This window comes from Odocoileus virginianus, chromosome 2 (genome assembly GCF_023699985.2).
Source record: "Odocoileus virginianus isolate 20LAN1187 ecotype Illinois chromosome 2, Ovbor_1.2, whole genome shotgun sequence".
NCBI classification, from domain to species: domain Eukaryota; kingdom Metazoa; phylum Chordata; class Mammalia; order Artiodactyla; family Cervidae; genus Odocoileus; species Odocoileus virginianus.
Window position 1 is genome coordinate 98,897,625 of NC_069675.1, and position 15,055 is coordinate 98,912,679.

Here is a 15,055-nt window from a genome sequence, read left to right on the forward strand (position 1 = left end):
ACCTTCCTTAACTCCAAGCCCAGGAGCCCAGGAACTGAGCCAGCCTGGTTCTGGGAATACCAGCTGGCAAAGGTCTGCCCCCTGGCCATCAGCAGGGCGGGTGGAGCACCCAGCCCCCAGCCCCATTCCGCGGGGGGTGATGTCACCCCCTTCTCCTGTGGGGTGAGCCGCTCTCGGGATCGGGCAGAAGACAGGCCCCCTGGGAAACCGCGACCATCGCGGGCACGAGGTGGCCCCTTCTCTTGGGTGGCACCCTACCCAGCCCCACGGTCCTGCTCAGTGAGTGCAAGGAGGCCCCTGCACCCCTGCCCCTCTGTACAGCCTGGGGAGTTCGGAGGGCCTCCGAGGGCGAGGGTGGGGTGGCGGGTGTGGGGTCAGAGGACAGAGCTCGGCCACCCTCACACCTGAATGTACGTGCGTATTTATTGGTCACACGTGTGTTTGCCATGTTGTCAATGGGTCCTTTCTAACCCAAGAGGTACATTTGTTCTTGTTTTTCCTGAAAAAATAAAAGTCTGCCAAGTGGATGTCGTCTGTGTCGGGATGAGAGCTGGCGAGGGTCTTTGTTCTCTTGGGGGCCTGGTGGCGGCCTCACCTGGGTCAGCAAGCCAGCCCACCCAGGCTGCCCCTCATCCCACCCACCCCTGCCCACGGGCTCAGTCCCTGCTGTGCCCATCGCTGAGGGGCCCGGGGCTCAGGGGGTGAAGCGGCAGCCCCAGGGACACATGGCTGGTGAGGATGCTGGGGTTGGAGCCCAGGTGTCTCTGGCTTCTCCTGGGCTGAGCCAGCCCCTGGGCTGAGCCAGTCCCTGCCCCGCCCGGAAAGCTTCATTCCAGGAGGCCACTTCCACTGGGACAGTCCGGCTGGTTCACACGGTGAAGCCCTGGGCCTTCTGTGCCACCGGGGCATGGGAAGAGGTCCTGGGGACACAGGATGGCAGGCGGTCAGGGTGTACGCTGCACCCCCAGCCTTGACCCAGTGCCCTGCTGGGAGCCCCACCACCTCCCCACTTGCAGGATGGGGTGCTGACCAAGGGCAGATGGAAATGGGGGCACGCCTGGCTTCCTGCCTGCATCTCTGGGCCCTAAGTCTTGGCCACAGACGTGGTGTTCTGCAGCCTTCAGCACCCAGGCCTCAGGCCAGGCTGACTGGAGCCCACTCCACTGGCTGAAAACCCCACGTTGGTCCACCCAGGGACCCCTCCTCTGGCGTTCAGAGGGAGAAAGCGTTCCCAGAGCCAGGGCAGGGGTCTATTAGGCCAAGGCTGAGGGCCCACCCAGCGGGGGCCAAGCAGGAGGCTGGCCAGGAGGCCACAGAGCGTCAGGAGACTTCTGCTAGGGAGGTGCCCACTGGGAAAGGCAGACCCACCCTGGAACGCAGGGTCCCCCCCGGCCCCCACCCTGGTGCTCCTGACAGCACTCCAGGGACAGGATCCTCTGGGGGCGGGGGAGCCCGAGGGGTCCCAGGCTGCGTGCAGGCTTCGCGGGAGAGGGGCTCATCAGACCCCCGGATACCGGAGCCCGGCACTCAGAGGCACCAGAAGGGCCCTGGAACAGTGGGCCGCATCCTAAGCCATGGGTGCCAAGACCGCAGGAAGCAGGAGCTGGGAGAGGATGGGCCTGCACTCCAGCCTCGTGGAGGGAGAAGCCCTCTCCCCATGGGCACGGCCACATCAGCAGGCCCGCCCGTCACCCACTCCATGCGTGGAGCAGCAGCGTCAGGGTGAAGCTGGGTGCAGGGCCAGGGGCGCAGAGCACGGGGGGTCTGAGGGAGGGGAGGCAGGAGCTACCGACCAGCAGGAAGCCCCGCCCCAGATCGGGGCCCCAGGCCACCAGGTGGGGCCAACTGGGCACAGCCACCCCAGTACCCCCCCCCGCATGGTGGGAAGACGGGCAGGTGGGCCCGGTCAGTCCGTCCACTCACCAGAGCACCCCAGCCACGGACGCCAGCAGCACGGGGCCCAGCCGAGCCTTGGGGGCACAGCCAGCCCGCCAGGTGCTGCGGCTCCATCCTGACGGCTCCCAGGCAGGGGCTGGCCGCTCCCAGCCAGGCTCCAGCAGCCCGCAGAGCTGTGGCCCACCTGCCCAGCACCCGACGGCCACCTCGGAGCAAGGGAGGTCAGCAGACCCGACGTCACGCCCGACCGCCCAGCGAGGCGACCCGGGAGGGTGCCTCTGAGGAACTGGCCTGGGGATAGGGGAGCAGGCACGAGTCCCCTCCCTGCAGTCCAGAGACCCGCTGCTCCCCGCCGCCCCACGCTGACCACAGGAGGCTGGTCAGTGAGGGGGGCACCCAGAGAGGTAGGGAGGCTGGGGACGGCTAGAGAGCTGGGCTGGAGGAGGGGCAAGTGTGGGCAGGGGCTGCAGGGTGAGGTCGGAAGGCTACGATGGAGGAGAAAAGGCAGGGAGGGGGAGAGGGAGGCCCCCACGGGGAAAGGTGAGCCTTCCCCCACGCCCAGAGAGTTCTCAGCGCCCGGGAAGCCTGGCGCTCTGCCGGCAGGAACACAGGGGCACCGGGTCTCAGCGGCTTCCAGCCAGGTCGGGACGCTAAAGGCTCTGGGCAGTCCTGCACGAAGACTGTCCTATGGCCTGGAAGCCAGCATTCCCAAGCCAGCTGTCCTCAGAGGCTTTCTACGTCCAGACCGCACCTGGAGGGTTACAGGACCACCGGAGGCCGGCCCGGACACCCGACTCCCTGGTGTGATGCTTTGGGGCTTCCCTGGTGGCTCAGCTGGTGAAGAACTGGCCTGCAAGGCGGGAGACCGAACTGGGCTTTGGAGAGGGTCCCAGCCTGGGGTGAGGGAGAGAGGAGAGCCAGGCGCCTTGCGAAGGGATAGCAGGGTGGCGGTCTGCAGAGCGGCCATGCAGTCCTGGCCCCGCCACAGTGAGGCCAGGGGACAAGGCCGCTCAGAGCCGCTGCTGTTCACAGGCCGCCCTGGGGGGTGCCAGGGTCAGTCAGGAGGCAGGCGGGGGAAGAGGGCAGGGCCTTTGCTGAGGTTTCCAGGCGGAAGCACAGTGAGGCAGGACCAACACGCCTGCCCCAGCGGTGTGGAGGCTTTCAGCGGCTCTGGGCGCGGGGGCTCCCGCGAGTTGCCCGGAGCCTGCCCTGGGTGCACACACTCTACCGTCCCCAGAACCTGACCAGCCCTCCAGGCTCAGAGCGAGGAGCTGTGTCGGAAAGCAGACAGGAAAGGACGGGGCGAGCAAACACGTCCAAACCGCCCAGGGAAGGAAGGTCTGGGCTGGGGGCACTCCTGGGGTCTGCTCTGCGCTCTCACCGTCGTCAGCTCCCTGGACCTCCCCAGATCAGCCCCCAACCCTCCTCGGGCAGCGAGGCCCTGCCCCCACGCTGCTGCTCCAAGGCCAGCAGGCCCCTTGGGGCCTTCATGGAGAAGCAGGCCCGGGGGCTGGCTCAGCCTCCAGGGCTGACTCCGCAAATGTCACAGGAGGTTCTGGGCGGGATAATAGGGGGTTGTTCGCCACGGGAAGGACAGGGGGCGGCGGGGGCGGTAATCAAGGCAGAGCACGGGCTGCCAGCTCCCAGAGAACAATGCCCAGGCCCGTGCCCACGGGGGCGGCTGTCAGGAGCTCGGATCCTGCGGGGATCCAGCAAGACTGTGGCTGGTGATTAATGCTGAAGGTCACACAGCCCAGAACACTTCTGGAAATAAACACGCTTTCATAAACACAGGAACATCCTGAGAAGGCAGTCGAGCTAGGCTGGGAGACAACTTGCGCAGCCTGGGGGTGGGGGGACACGCGCACGGCAGCCCCAGCCCCCACACCTCTCGCCACTGTGGCTGCCCGGCTCGTCTGTGGCCACGGTGAGCAGCCCGGTTGGCTGACTTTGCTTGGATGGTGGGCCAGGGTCAAGGCTGAGGCTGGCGCCGGCTCCCTGGGGCGTCCAGGTAGCACAGCAGGACCTGTGGGGCCTCCTTGTGCATGGCCAGAGACAGGACCACGGCGGTGCTTCCGCCCCTCAGGAAGAACAGTGGCTAACTGGCCATCGAGATCGAGTCCCGACATTTGGGGCAAGGCTGAGCCACGCTGTGCTTGAGTCCCGTCTTTCCGTCTGTAACTCCTGACAAGGTGGCAACTTCATCAGAAGATAGGAAGACAGAGGCTCAGAGACGCAAAGTCACCTGCCCAAGACCACACAGCTGCAGCCTGAGGGGAAGTGGGAGGGCTCAGACTGTAAGGGTCAGCCCCTCCCCACTCAGACGCAGCCTCCGCCGCAGAAGGCCCCAGCCCACAGCCTGGAGGGTGTGCTTGTGACTCACTCTGACTCCAGAGGCAGGGAAGACAGGAGAGCCCCAGGCCCCAGCGTCTGCAGTGAAGTCTATTTATTGATAGAAAACAGAAGTCCAGAGTGGCCCAGGACTGGAGCACCCTTCTCCAAGGCAGATAGGTCAGCTGGCCTCTGTCTTGCCAGGCCAGGTGGAATCCTGGTCCTCAGCCCCTTCCGCAGCAGTGGTGGATTTGGGGGGCACCGCAGCCTCTAAAAGGAGCTCCATGGCCCCCTCGCCAACCACTCGGCGTACCTTCTCCCCTCTGGCCGCCAGAATTTCTTCAATATTCCTGAGAAAGAGGGAGGTACTGAGACATTTCTGGGCTGTTTTGCGTCTCGGGCCTTCAAGGGCACCCCAGGCCAAGCTCGAGTGTGTGGGTCCTGCACTGGTGTGGCATCAGGGCCACTCAGTCAAGAGGTGTTCAGCACCATCCCTCACTGTGCGCCACCCCTCACTGAACACTGCCCCTCACTGCTCTCCACAAGGGGGCAAGGCTGATGCTGCAGGACCAGAGCCCCAGACCACATTAGCTCACACCCTCCCCAATCTGGTGCAGCCAGCCAGCCTCAGAGAGGACAGAAAGGTGCATGCTAGGACCCCCGCCCCACAGCAGGTACTTAGGAAGGAGCACCTTGTAGGGTGAAGGAAGGAACCAAAAAGCAAAAGGTAAGTTGTTTCTTTTAAGAGTCAACCTAGTCTGACCCCTCCTGTCGGGGGTGGGGCTGCCCCTGAGGCTAGCACTGACAGTGGAGATCAGGCAGTGAAGCAGGGCCACAGGGGGTCGGCCTAGGGCAGAAGGTCTCATACTTGGGGCACATTTTCACCAAAAAGTTATCAGGTTCATCTGAATTTCAAGTTCAACAATGCTTATCTTCACAAGGAAGCTGGGTTATAGAGATAGGCTCTGTAATCCTCATTAAAAAGGACAGTGCCCCTGGAAGGGTGGGTGGGGCCGCAGACTCAGGACAGACCAGGCTAGCCCTGGGATACAGGCCTCTGTCCTCAGCCCTGCCCAGGCAGGCCTCACCTCTTCCCATCCAAGTCCGAGAACCAGCCCAGGTTGTCCGCGATGATGTGGTGGTTCTGGCAGCCGGGGCACGTCACAATGACCACACCCTGGTGATAGGCGAGCTTGGAGATGCGCTTCGAGGACCTGGTCCCACAGACCTGCGGGAAATTCCGAAGTGAGGCCCTCCACGCGGCCCCGCCCCTCCAGGAAGGCTTAGCCCCACCCTCCTGGAAGGCCCCGCCCCATCCTGGCTCCACCTCCGGGAGGATCCGCCCCCAGTGATAGCCCCACCCTTCTGGAAGGCCCCGCCCCATCCTGGCTCCACCTCCGGGAGGATCCGCCCCCACTTATAGCCCCACCCCTCCCGAGAGGCCCCGCCCCATCTTGGCTCCACCTCCGGGAGGATCCGCCCCCACTGATAGCCCCACCCCTTCGCGCGTCCCCGCCCTCTCCCAGATGGGTCCGCCCCCGAATGACAGCCCCACCGCCTTAGGGAGGCCCCGCCCCCTGTGCATGGCTCCACCCTCCATCGCAGTCCCGCAGCACCGTCGCGCGCCAGAGGCAGGCACGCGCGCCTCCCCGCCAGCAGCGCCCCTGCCACGGGCCCACCTTGCAGGTGTAGACTAGCTGGTAGTGCGCCGGCCCGGGTCCCGGCTCAGAGCTCAAGCGCCGCCAGCCCCACCCCCAGGCCCGCCTTGTCCCCGCGGCCTGCAGGCGGACCCCTGGCCCCCACAGCCACCTCGGGCCGGGCCCGCGGGGCCGCGCGCGGCTCAACAGTATCAGCACGCGGCTCAGCGCCGCCCGCAGCATGCCGCCCGCCGGCCGCCCCGCCCCGCTGCCATTTTGGAAGCGGGCAGCGGCGGAAGCGGCCCTCCCCGGCTTCCGGCGCCGGTGGGCGGGCAGTGCTCTGCTGCCACCCGGCGGCCGGCGGTGCGCTCCGCTGCCCCCTGGCTACCGGCTGCGTGTGCTGGCCGGCGCGAGGCTGGAAGGGGCGCGCTGGACCAGACCACTGGAGGCGGCGATGTCTGGACAGCGGTAGTTTATTGACAAGGTTGCACTTTAAGGTCGCGGCACGCGTGCGCGTCAGAGACAGAACCCGCCCGTGCTCGCCGACGAAGAGGCGGCCCGGGGGTGCCGCGCCCCCCTCCCGCGACGGGGAGGGCCGGACGGGTGGGCCAGCTAGGCGCCCTCGGTGTCTGTGTTGTCGCTGCCTGTGGTGTTCTCTCCATCCGCCTCCCCCTGCCGCGCGCCGTGCTGCATCTTCCGGAGGGCCCGCTTCCTGCGGGAGACCCAGACAGCGAAAGCGGGCGCGGGTTCGCACGAGGCCCCCGCCCACAGCCCCACCCACCGCCCGCGCGTGCCCACCTGCGGTAGTTCTCAAAGCTCTCCTTGAGGCGCCGCCGGCCCTTCTCCTTCTCTGGGGGCTCCCGGCCGTTCAGTCCTGCGTCCTGGAGGAGAGGCTTGGCTCGGGCTCCGGCCAGAGCCCCCGGGGGCCCCACTCCCGGCCCTGGGGCTGTGCACTGGGGCCCAGGTCAGCGGGGTGTGCTCTCCCACTTTTCAGATGACACGACTGGCCCAGGGACCCACGGCTCCAAGCCAGGGTTCCTTCCACTACCGTGTCTGGGGTGACTCCTTTTGTCGTCAGGCTCAGTGCAATGGACAGGGAGACCGAGTTCCACTCACTCAACGCTGAGCCCGGTCCAGAAGACTGGACTGCTCTCTGCCCTGCTTTGTCCACAAATGGAGGACCCTCAGCTTCACTTCACTTTCCAAACACGCACCCCCGGGAGCCCATGCACAGAGTCTGTGATCAGTCCCCGGGTGTCCAGGTGGAGGAATCACTCTCTGGTGTCCAAGCTGAGAACCTCCCCAGGGGCCTCACCTCCGGGGTCAGTGATAGCTGCTCCTCTTGCAGGGCCACAGACGGCTGCTCCGGGCTCTCCCCGATAGCCAGGCTGCCTGGAAGGGAGAGTGCCTGTCCGTCCTGCCCAGCTGCCAGGGTCACGCTGGCTGGTATCTCTTACCTCCTCAGCCTAGGCCAGCCCTCTGCCACCTCCTGGGTCCTCACCTGGACCTGCCAGGGTTCCCGTTGTGTAGACACGGGGAACCAACGTTCACTTCTCACCCCCCGAGTAGACCGCTCAGGCACCCTGGGAGCAGGGGCTGCGGTACTGGGGCTCCCTCCACATCTGGAAGGGCCCACAGCTCAGGACCCTCAGAAGAAGTGCTCTGATGGGCTGATTCTCCAGAACTGTCCACAGTGTGGGGGGGCTGGGAGGGGTATGGATCCCAGGTCTCAGGGACATGGTGGTGGGAGTGGCCCAGGCCCAGGTCTTTCCCTGAAGTTCACACCTTTCCCTCCTCCTTGGCCTCTGGCCCTGGAGCATGCCCCACCTCCCACCAGGGGCCCTGCCAGCCCGGGGTTGGGGCTCCCAGGCTGGCTGGCCAGCGGCCTTCCCCACCCGCTTGCGGCCTGTGGGTCCTTCCTGCCCGTCCCCACATGGGGGCTCGGTGGCTTCAAGCTCGCATCTTTGGGCAGCAGCGGAGGGACCAAGTCCTCACTTCTCCATTTGCTGCCTCCTCTTCCTCTTTCGGCGCCCCCCCAGCAGCTGGGGTCTGACGCTGAGGAAGTCTGTCTGGCTTCACACGCTACCTCTGCGGCAGCGCCCCTCCCCCCACCCTGCCCCCACCCTCCCAAATTCCCATCTGACACCCAACTTCAGAGCCAGCCCATCATCCCCCCGGGGCCACCCTACGCCCTAGTTCCAGGCGGGCAGAGTGATCCCGCCTCCGCCGCCTGAAGCCCCCAGTGTGGTCACCCAGAGCTGTACCCCCTTCCCGGTCTGTTCCCACTTCTTCTCAGGCTGCACCTGGGCAGCAGCTGCCGCCCTGCTCCCTGCCCCCAGGGGGGCAGGCGCCCCCTCCCCTCAGCATTCCCGGCCGAGTGGGCTCTGCCGGCCAGGCGTGTCCTCCAGGTGGGAAGCTGGCCTGCGAGCCTGGGCCCCAGGCTCAGATGGGGCTCCCATCCCCTTTCTGGGGGTCACTCATCCCTTGGGCCCCGTGTGCCCATCTGTGAAGGGAGGCGTGAAGGTTGGGGGCCAGGGCTGGGTGCACGTCCCCTGGCACCAGCATAATGCATTGTGTGTGCCGAAGGCCAAGATAGGCACCAACTTGCCACCATGAGGAGGCCTTGCTCAGATTCCTCCGGCACAGGCCAAGGGCCTCCTCACCTTTGTCTGAGAGCTGGGTATCCTCCTCCAGGTCCTGGGGGGGCGAGAACTTTCCAAGAGACATGGGGCGATCAGACTGCCGCCCTGCAGAGAGCGAACCTGACCCTCCACGCTGCCTGCCCTGGGCTGCTGTCCCCACCACCACCCCCCAGTGCCGGCCTCTCGGAGGGAGCTATGCTGCTCAGGTGGGCATGGGGCAGAGGGCAGGCAGCGCACAGCTAAGCTCCCAGAGCTTTGCGTACGAGACTGTGGTCTGGTGGAGGCCATGGCCCGGAGCGTCCAGTGAAGCCAGCGCGGGCCCAACCTGCAGAGGTATACTTACCTCTTGGGAATTCCTGGGTGAGCTGTCCTCCAGGTCGGAGCTCTGCGGTCACAGAATAGGGGTCCATCAGCAGGCTGTGAGGGAACCGAGCCACTCCTGGGCATGGGGTGGGGTCCTGGGCTGGCCCCCCCGCCAAGGACGCCCCTCCCACCTGGGCCTGGCTGGAACGCGCCACCCTCCCTGCCCACCGTGCCCAGCCCTGAGCTGTGCCAGCCCTGCAGCAACCCTCCAGGGGGGCTCGGCGAGGAGCCAGCCTTCCGGAGGGAGGAGGGGCTCAGGAACGTCCAGGGACCTCTGGCGGCTCCTCCCTGGGGCTCTGCGGCCTCTGAGGACACACCTGCTCCCACGTGGCCACACCCCTCACCCCAGCCCCACTGTGGTGGAGCCCTGGCTCTGACCCAGGGCCAAGCCCGCAGAGGCCCCCGGGGGAGGCCCACCAGGATGAGTACGTCCAGCTGCTGCCGCCGGAGCTTGCCCTCCATGGCCAGCAGCTGGCCCTCGCGCTGGAACAGCTGCAGCTGGAGCTCATCCACCTTCTCGCTCAGCTCGCGGACCTGCTTCCGCAGCGCGTCCTTGTCCTGCAGGCTGCGCGCGTGCTGTGCGTGCAGTTCCTCCCGCATCAGGGTGGCCTGCGGGGCAGAGGGGGCAGGGCAGGTGGGGCTCATCCCTTGCTGAGCCTCCTTGGGCACGTGGCCTGGACCCGTGCCCCAGGACACACACACACCCCCACATCCCACCTGGCTTTCATTTCCCCTCCCAATCTCTCACTTCTCAGCACACTTTGATTTCTAGCAATGCTCCCGGGAGAACTTCCAGCAACAAGGCTGTGGAGGGGCCAGCGCCAACCCCTTCCCTTTTCTTCCCTTAGGATGGCTCTCATGTTTGGGGCTTTTGTAAATGTGACCCAGGCTCACGATGGGAAGTGCGGACCGTTCAGAAAACATAAAGGAGGTGACCCCCCCCACCTCCAAAGTGCCCCTGCCACCCTGCTTCCAGGCAGCTTTGGCTGCGTTCACATGCACACAGCTTGTTTCCTGCTTCACGGGTGCGCTTGATAGCGAGAACACGACGAGAGATGGCTGTGTGATGTTCTTCAGAGCAAACACCCCGCACTTTCTCATGCCCGCTCCCCTCAGTGGGGACTCTGAGGTCAGCCCAGGCGGCCGGCCCAAAGTGACCAGCCAGGGGAGGCCGCGGCTGTGGGCAGACTTGGAGGAAGCCAGCCTCTGTCTCCAGCAAGGATCCCGGAAGCTAAGCCACACCCCCTCGTCACCACTTACAGCTCTGAATGAGCAGGAACCACTTCTATCAGAGCTCGTCGAAGGCTACCTTGACGACCGCCTCCCCAGAAAGGTTGGTGTGTCCAGGCAGGCCAGCGCGTCCCCACCTGGTCCCTTTCAATGGCGACCTCCTCCATCTGCCGCAGGATGGCCTCGATGCGGTCCTTGTACATCTTGGAGTCCCTCCGCAGGGCCAGGCACTGCAGCTCGAACGTCTCCTTCTCCTCTGCGCTCTGCAGAAGACGCCAGCTAGCCCCACCACCCGCGGCCCGGCCGGGCGGGCTGGAAGTCAGCTCCAGGCCACGGCTAGCCGCCCCTCACCAACAGTGCCCCGGGGGGGCGGCAGGCCCAGGGCTGGGCCCCCCGCCGCCTACCCGGGTGCGCAGGGCCTCGGCCTGGCGCAGGTCCTTGCGCAGGGAGAAGATGGTGGCGGCCTGTTGTTGGAGGTCCCGCTGCGCCTTCTGCCAGTCCTCCTCTGGCACCTGGATGTAGGGGCGGCCCTGGTCCGGCTTCCCCTCCTGCGGGCGCCAAGGGAGAGGGTTGGGGGGGGACGGGCCCGGCTCCCCCGAGCCCGCCCACCGCCGCCAGCCCTGGGGCCCCACCTGCACTGAGGCCTCCAGGCCCTGCACGCGCGCCTGCAGCAGCGCCTTCTCCTGCTGCAGCTCCCAGAGCAGCTCCTGGCTGGGCCGCAGCTCCATGGCGTGCCTGAGCTTCAGCGTGTGCTTGCGCTCCACCCTGCAGTCGTCCTCCGCCTTCATGAGGCTGTGCTTCAGTTGGTCGATCTGGGGGGAGTTGGGGGGGGGTGCCTGTCAGTGTCAGCTGGGGGGCCCTGCCCCCTACTGCGCCCACCCCCCACTGTCCCCCAGACCCCCACTGTCCCCCCCAGCCCCCTACCGGGCCCCCGCCCCCGCCCTGGGCACCTCCAGCAGCAGCCCACGGTGCCCCGTGAGGGCCGCGTCGCGCTCCTCGCTCTGGCGGGCCAGGCGCAGGGCCAGGTCGTAGTTCTCGTCCTTGCAGCGCTGGAGCTCACGGCTGCCCGCCTCGCAGGCCTCCTTGAGCCGCTGCACGCGTTCCTGGAGCTTGCGCAGCAGGCTGTCCTTCACATGCAGCTCCTCGGCGAGGTTGTCTCTGGAGCCCAGCAGTGCCGTCAGCTCCTGCACCTTCTTCTGCAGCTTCATCACCTCACTCATCAGCAGCTGCGTCAGGCCCGATTCTCCAGAAGCGTCTGTGGAGTGGGCGGGGGTCGGACAGCGCACCCCTCCCGGGGCCCCCACTCCAGGACCGCGAGGCTCTGGGGCGGCGCGGCTGAGGGGTCAGCTCCCTGCCTCGGGGATGAACTGAGGCGGACTCGCCTCTGGGCCCTGACCCCACCGGGGCAGGACGGCCTGGGGTCCAGGCGTCCATCCCTCTCTGTCTAATTCTGTCGTCTTGGTTGAGAGGTGGGGGGACGTCACCGCACTGGCTTCTTGGGCAGGGCTTCAGCAAGGCCGGGGGCCTTCTGGGCCACGCTTCAGCCTGCGCCCCCCCACACAGGCCCCACCCTGGGCTTGGGCTCCCTCTCCTGCAGCCTTTGCACCACCATGCGCTCAGGATGGCGGCACGGGAGGGACGCCCACACAGGGCTGGAGGCTGGCAGCTTCCCACACGCGGCTCACTCCTTTCCTTTCACCCGAGCTTTACCCATCAGGGGGCCAGGCTCCCCTGCCCCTCTTGCCCCCAGGCCTGCGCCCTGCGCTCACCGATGATCGTGGAGAAGACACGGGTGGGCTCCTTGCCCGTGACCTTCCTGTAGAGTTGTGGGTAGTAGAGCTCCAGGCTCTCGAGGAAGGCCACGTAGCCCTTGTGGCCCGTCCGCTGCAGGATGTCCAGGAGCACTCCTGTGACCCAGAGAGGATGCACGTGGGCGCAGAAGGCGCGGAGTCCGCGAGGCTGCAGTGGGGGCCAGCGTGGCCCCACCTCGGGGCGCTCCCGGGGCATCCGCCACGCGGGGAGTGGGAGTAGCCGCAGGCAGAGGTGGGACGGGGGTGGGGGTGCCTGCTAGACCTCCGGGGGGCCAGGGTGGGGGGCCAAGTGCAGCCGCCCGCAGCACTCACCCACTTTCCGCTTGCGGGTGACCAGGTTGGGGTCGCTGAGCACCTGCTCCTCGTCATCAGGGTTCAGCACCTTGCACTGGCGCAGGTAGGGCGTGATGCGGGCGGGGTCGATGATGGAGATAAGCTTCACCCGGAAGCCCTCCAGGGCGCTCCAGCACGCATCCTCGTTCTCGTAGTCGGACATGGCTGGGAGGAGGTGGCCTCTGCTGAGCTGCGGGTCCCGTTGGGGCCCAGGCTGGCCATCTTGGCCACGAGAGCCCAGCCCAGGAGTGCGAGGAAGGAAGCTAGCCTGCTGCCATCAACTCACCCAGCGTCTCCCTCCGCCCCCCTCGGGGCCTGCTCCTGACCCTCCAGGCGCCCTGGGCTTTCTCTCCCAAGGGACCCTGATAAGCGTTGGGGACAGTGTGGGGATGCTCCAGGGTCGGGGGGCATCTAGGAGGACACAGTCTGCAGCCCCATGGCCCTCCTCTGGCCCTGCCTGATCCCCACCCCCCCAACACTGCAAGTGCTGTGGGGGCTGGCAGGAGGCTGCCTCCCACTCACACGACCTCCCTGGCACGTGAGGGATGGGGCCAGTGCCGGGGCACCCGGGCGCCAGGCTGCGCTGCAGGACTTCCTCCTTCCCCGTGGGACAGCGGCCCTCACATCTAGTCCTCCCGGCCTCCCTTCTTCCGGACGCCACTGATGCAACAGTCGCCCAGCAGCTGCTGGGCCGTTCCCGCCCCGGATCAGGCTCGGCAATGCAGTGCCCTCCGGGAAGGGTGACTGTGGACGGCCCGCTGGAGGGCGCAGGCCCCGGCGTCCTGGGAGGGACGGGCTCCTGGTCCCCAGGCACCAGCCATCTGGGCCCCTCTCTGCCTCCCGGGCGAGGCTTTGTTCTTGGGGACTGCCAGGCCAGCTATCCAACAGGAGATTCCCCTCTGCCGGAACGGCCCACCGCTGCTCCCTCCTGCTCCGCGTCCAGGAGCCCCTCTCTCCAGGGCCAGGCTGAGCCGGGGGCTGCCGCGGGTTGCCTCCTCCCAGAGGTGGGGATGGAGACCCTGACCCCTCCACCTCCCGCTGAGCCTCCAATCCATGGCAGTGAGGGAAGGACGAGCCTCTAGCTCGCAGGGGCTGGGCCATGCTCCTAGGGACGTGGGTGGCAGCAGGTTCAGGCTGCGCCGCCTGCCCAACGGCAGACGAGGCGCTGAATGAAAGCATCCACAGGTTGGGGTCTCCGGAGCACCGGGGCCTGGCCCCTGCCTGCCCACCCTGAAGTCTGCACACCCCGCGCCTGCCGACGCCCTGCGGCTCCCTCTGTTGAAGCGACAGGTGGGCACAGGGTGGCCGTGGAGGGGGGACAGGCCAGAGCCAAGACCCCCTGGTGCCCTGCTGGGTATCTGCCCCACACCCTGTTCCCTGCCCCAGGCCCGAGCTGGGGTGCCACCTGAACAAAGGGCATCGGGTCAGCCTACCTTGGGTCCTCCTGGGGGGCACCTGCACACCCGTCCGCCCGATTCAGTGCCGGGTAGGAGGTGCCAGCTGCCAGGACGGAGGCGGGTGGAGCTGGGGGGAGAGCCCAGGGTGCACTTCCTGATGAGCCTGGCTCACCCCAGAGGCAGGAGGGACCGTTCCCCCCCCCCCGCCCCCCGCGGCCTCCTGATTCGCCCAAGCAGGGTGGCCCTGGGAGGCGGAGACAGGGAAGTGGAAGCTGCTGGGAGCCCCGGGCGGGAGGGTGAGCCAAGGTTCTTCCCCGGGGCTGGATGAGGCCAAGCCACCATCGGGTCCACTGTGTTCCCGTGAGGACTGCAGCCTGGCGTCTGTGGAGGGCACGGGGCTGGGGCCACCCCACTCGCCCCGCATCACCACCGGCCCACGGGCAGCCTTGTCCACTCCCGGGAGCAGCCCTTCACCACAAGGTGGGGGGGCAGTGACAGCCAGGCCCTGGGACGCGGAGCCAGCCCTACTGGTTGAACCGAGAACTGCCTGCTACCGGGCTGAGCGGCAGCTCTGGGAAGGGGCTGCAGCCGGTGGGCAGCAGTCTGACCGCGGCTGCTGGCTTCCTGTGCTCCCTTCCTGGGGGTCCTGAGCCTCGGCCCCCGGTTTTCCTCTGCCCGCTGGCCCAGCAGTCTAATCCTGGGAAGTCCTGGTGGTTCCCCTTGGGGGAGGGGTCCTCCTGCTGTGGGAGAGGTGTGAGCTACGGCCCCAGCCCTCTGCACCCGGTGGGCAGGCAGAGCGCCGGGCCTGGGCCCTCCGTGAGCTAGTGCTCCCGCTTTGTGCAATGAGGAGGGGTCTTCCTCCTGGTGTGCTTGAAAATTAATCTGGGAATCAAATAACAAACGTCCTAACCTCCAAAGTCAGAGAAGGTCACAAGTTAAAGTGGAATTGGTGAACTGTGGACTGGGCGCCAGCACGCACACCTGGGCGGGCAAATCAACCTGTGGCCGTTCAACCCGCGAGGTCTGAGCGTGGAGGAAGGGGAGACAAGCGACCCCGGGGACTGCTGTCTGGGGAGCGCGTGCCCCGTTTCTCTGCGTGGGAACCTCCCGTGATAAGTGAATGCAAAAGGAAATGGTGTGTGAGAACAGAGCCCCCAGGAAAACCCGGAGCCTCAGAGAGTGTAACCAGACCCCCAAACCTGAGCTCCTTCAGACGGAGGGCCAGAGAGGGCACGAGGCTCCTGCCAAAGAAACGCCTGCACAAAATCACAGGAGCGCTGGCCCGTGGCTGCCGTGCAGGCTGCTGAGGGCCTGTGGGCAGCAGGCAGCCACAGGTTCTGGGACCTGCCTGTGCGGTCTGGACGGCGGAGGAAGTGGGCTCGCCCCACCCGCAGCAGCACCAGGAGAACCCTGAG

General features: G+C 66.8%; 2 protein-coding genes across 9 annotated transcripts; both read right to left on the bottom strand.

Annotated features, from left to right (window-relative positions):
* Positions 1-4,327: 4,327 nt before the first annotated feature.
* DNLZ (DNL-type zinc finger) lies at positions 4,328-6,174 on the bottom strand. The gene is made up of 3 exons (XM_020888461.2): positions 5,907-6,174; positions 5,316-5,455; positions 4,328-4,577 (listed from the first exon to the last, which is right to left on the bottom strand). Exons 1-3 carry the CDS (start codon positions 6,105-6,107, stop codon positions 4,409-4,411), a joined length of 510 nt encoding a protein of 169 aa, XP_020744120.2. The 5' UTR covers positions 6,108-6,174; the 3' UTR covers positions 4,328-4,408.
* Positions 6,175-6,319: 145 nt separating this feature from the next.
* Positions 6,320-15,026, bottom strand: CARD9 (caspase recruitment domain family member 9). 8 transcript variants are annotated; one of them, XM_020888457.2, is made up of 13 exons: positions 13,677-14,128; positions 12,223-12,408; positions 11,869-12,006; positions 11,050-11,354; positions 10,732-10,911; positions 10,504-10,647; positions 10,237-10,362; positions 9,287-9,478; positions 8,850-8,891; positions 8,528-8,576; positions 7,180-7,256; positions 6,663-6,745; positions 6,320-6,576 (listed from the first exon to the last, which is right to left on the bottom strand). In XM_020888457.2, exons 2-13 carry the CDS (start codon positions 12,404-12,406, stop codon positions 6,477-6,479), a joined length of 1,620 nt encoding a protein of 539 aa, XP_020744116.1. In that variant the 5' UTR covers positions 12,407-12,408; positions 13,677-14,128; the 3' UTR covers positions 6,320-6,476. The 8 variants fall into 8 exon arrangements, with proteins under 8 accessions (XP_020744116.1, XP_020744117.1, XP_070311522.1 ...); XM_020888458.2 differs by lacking the exon at positions 8,528-8,576 and having other exon boundaries at positions 6,492-6,576; positions 8,850-8,923; positions 13,677-14,154; XM_070455421.1 differs by lacking the exon at positions 6,320-6,576 and having other exon boundaries at positions 8,528-8,611; positions 13,677-14,161.
* Between the last annotated feature and the right edge of the window lie 29 nt (positions 15,027-15,055).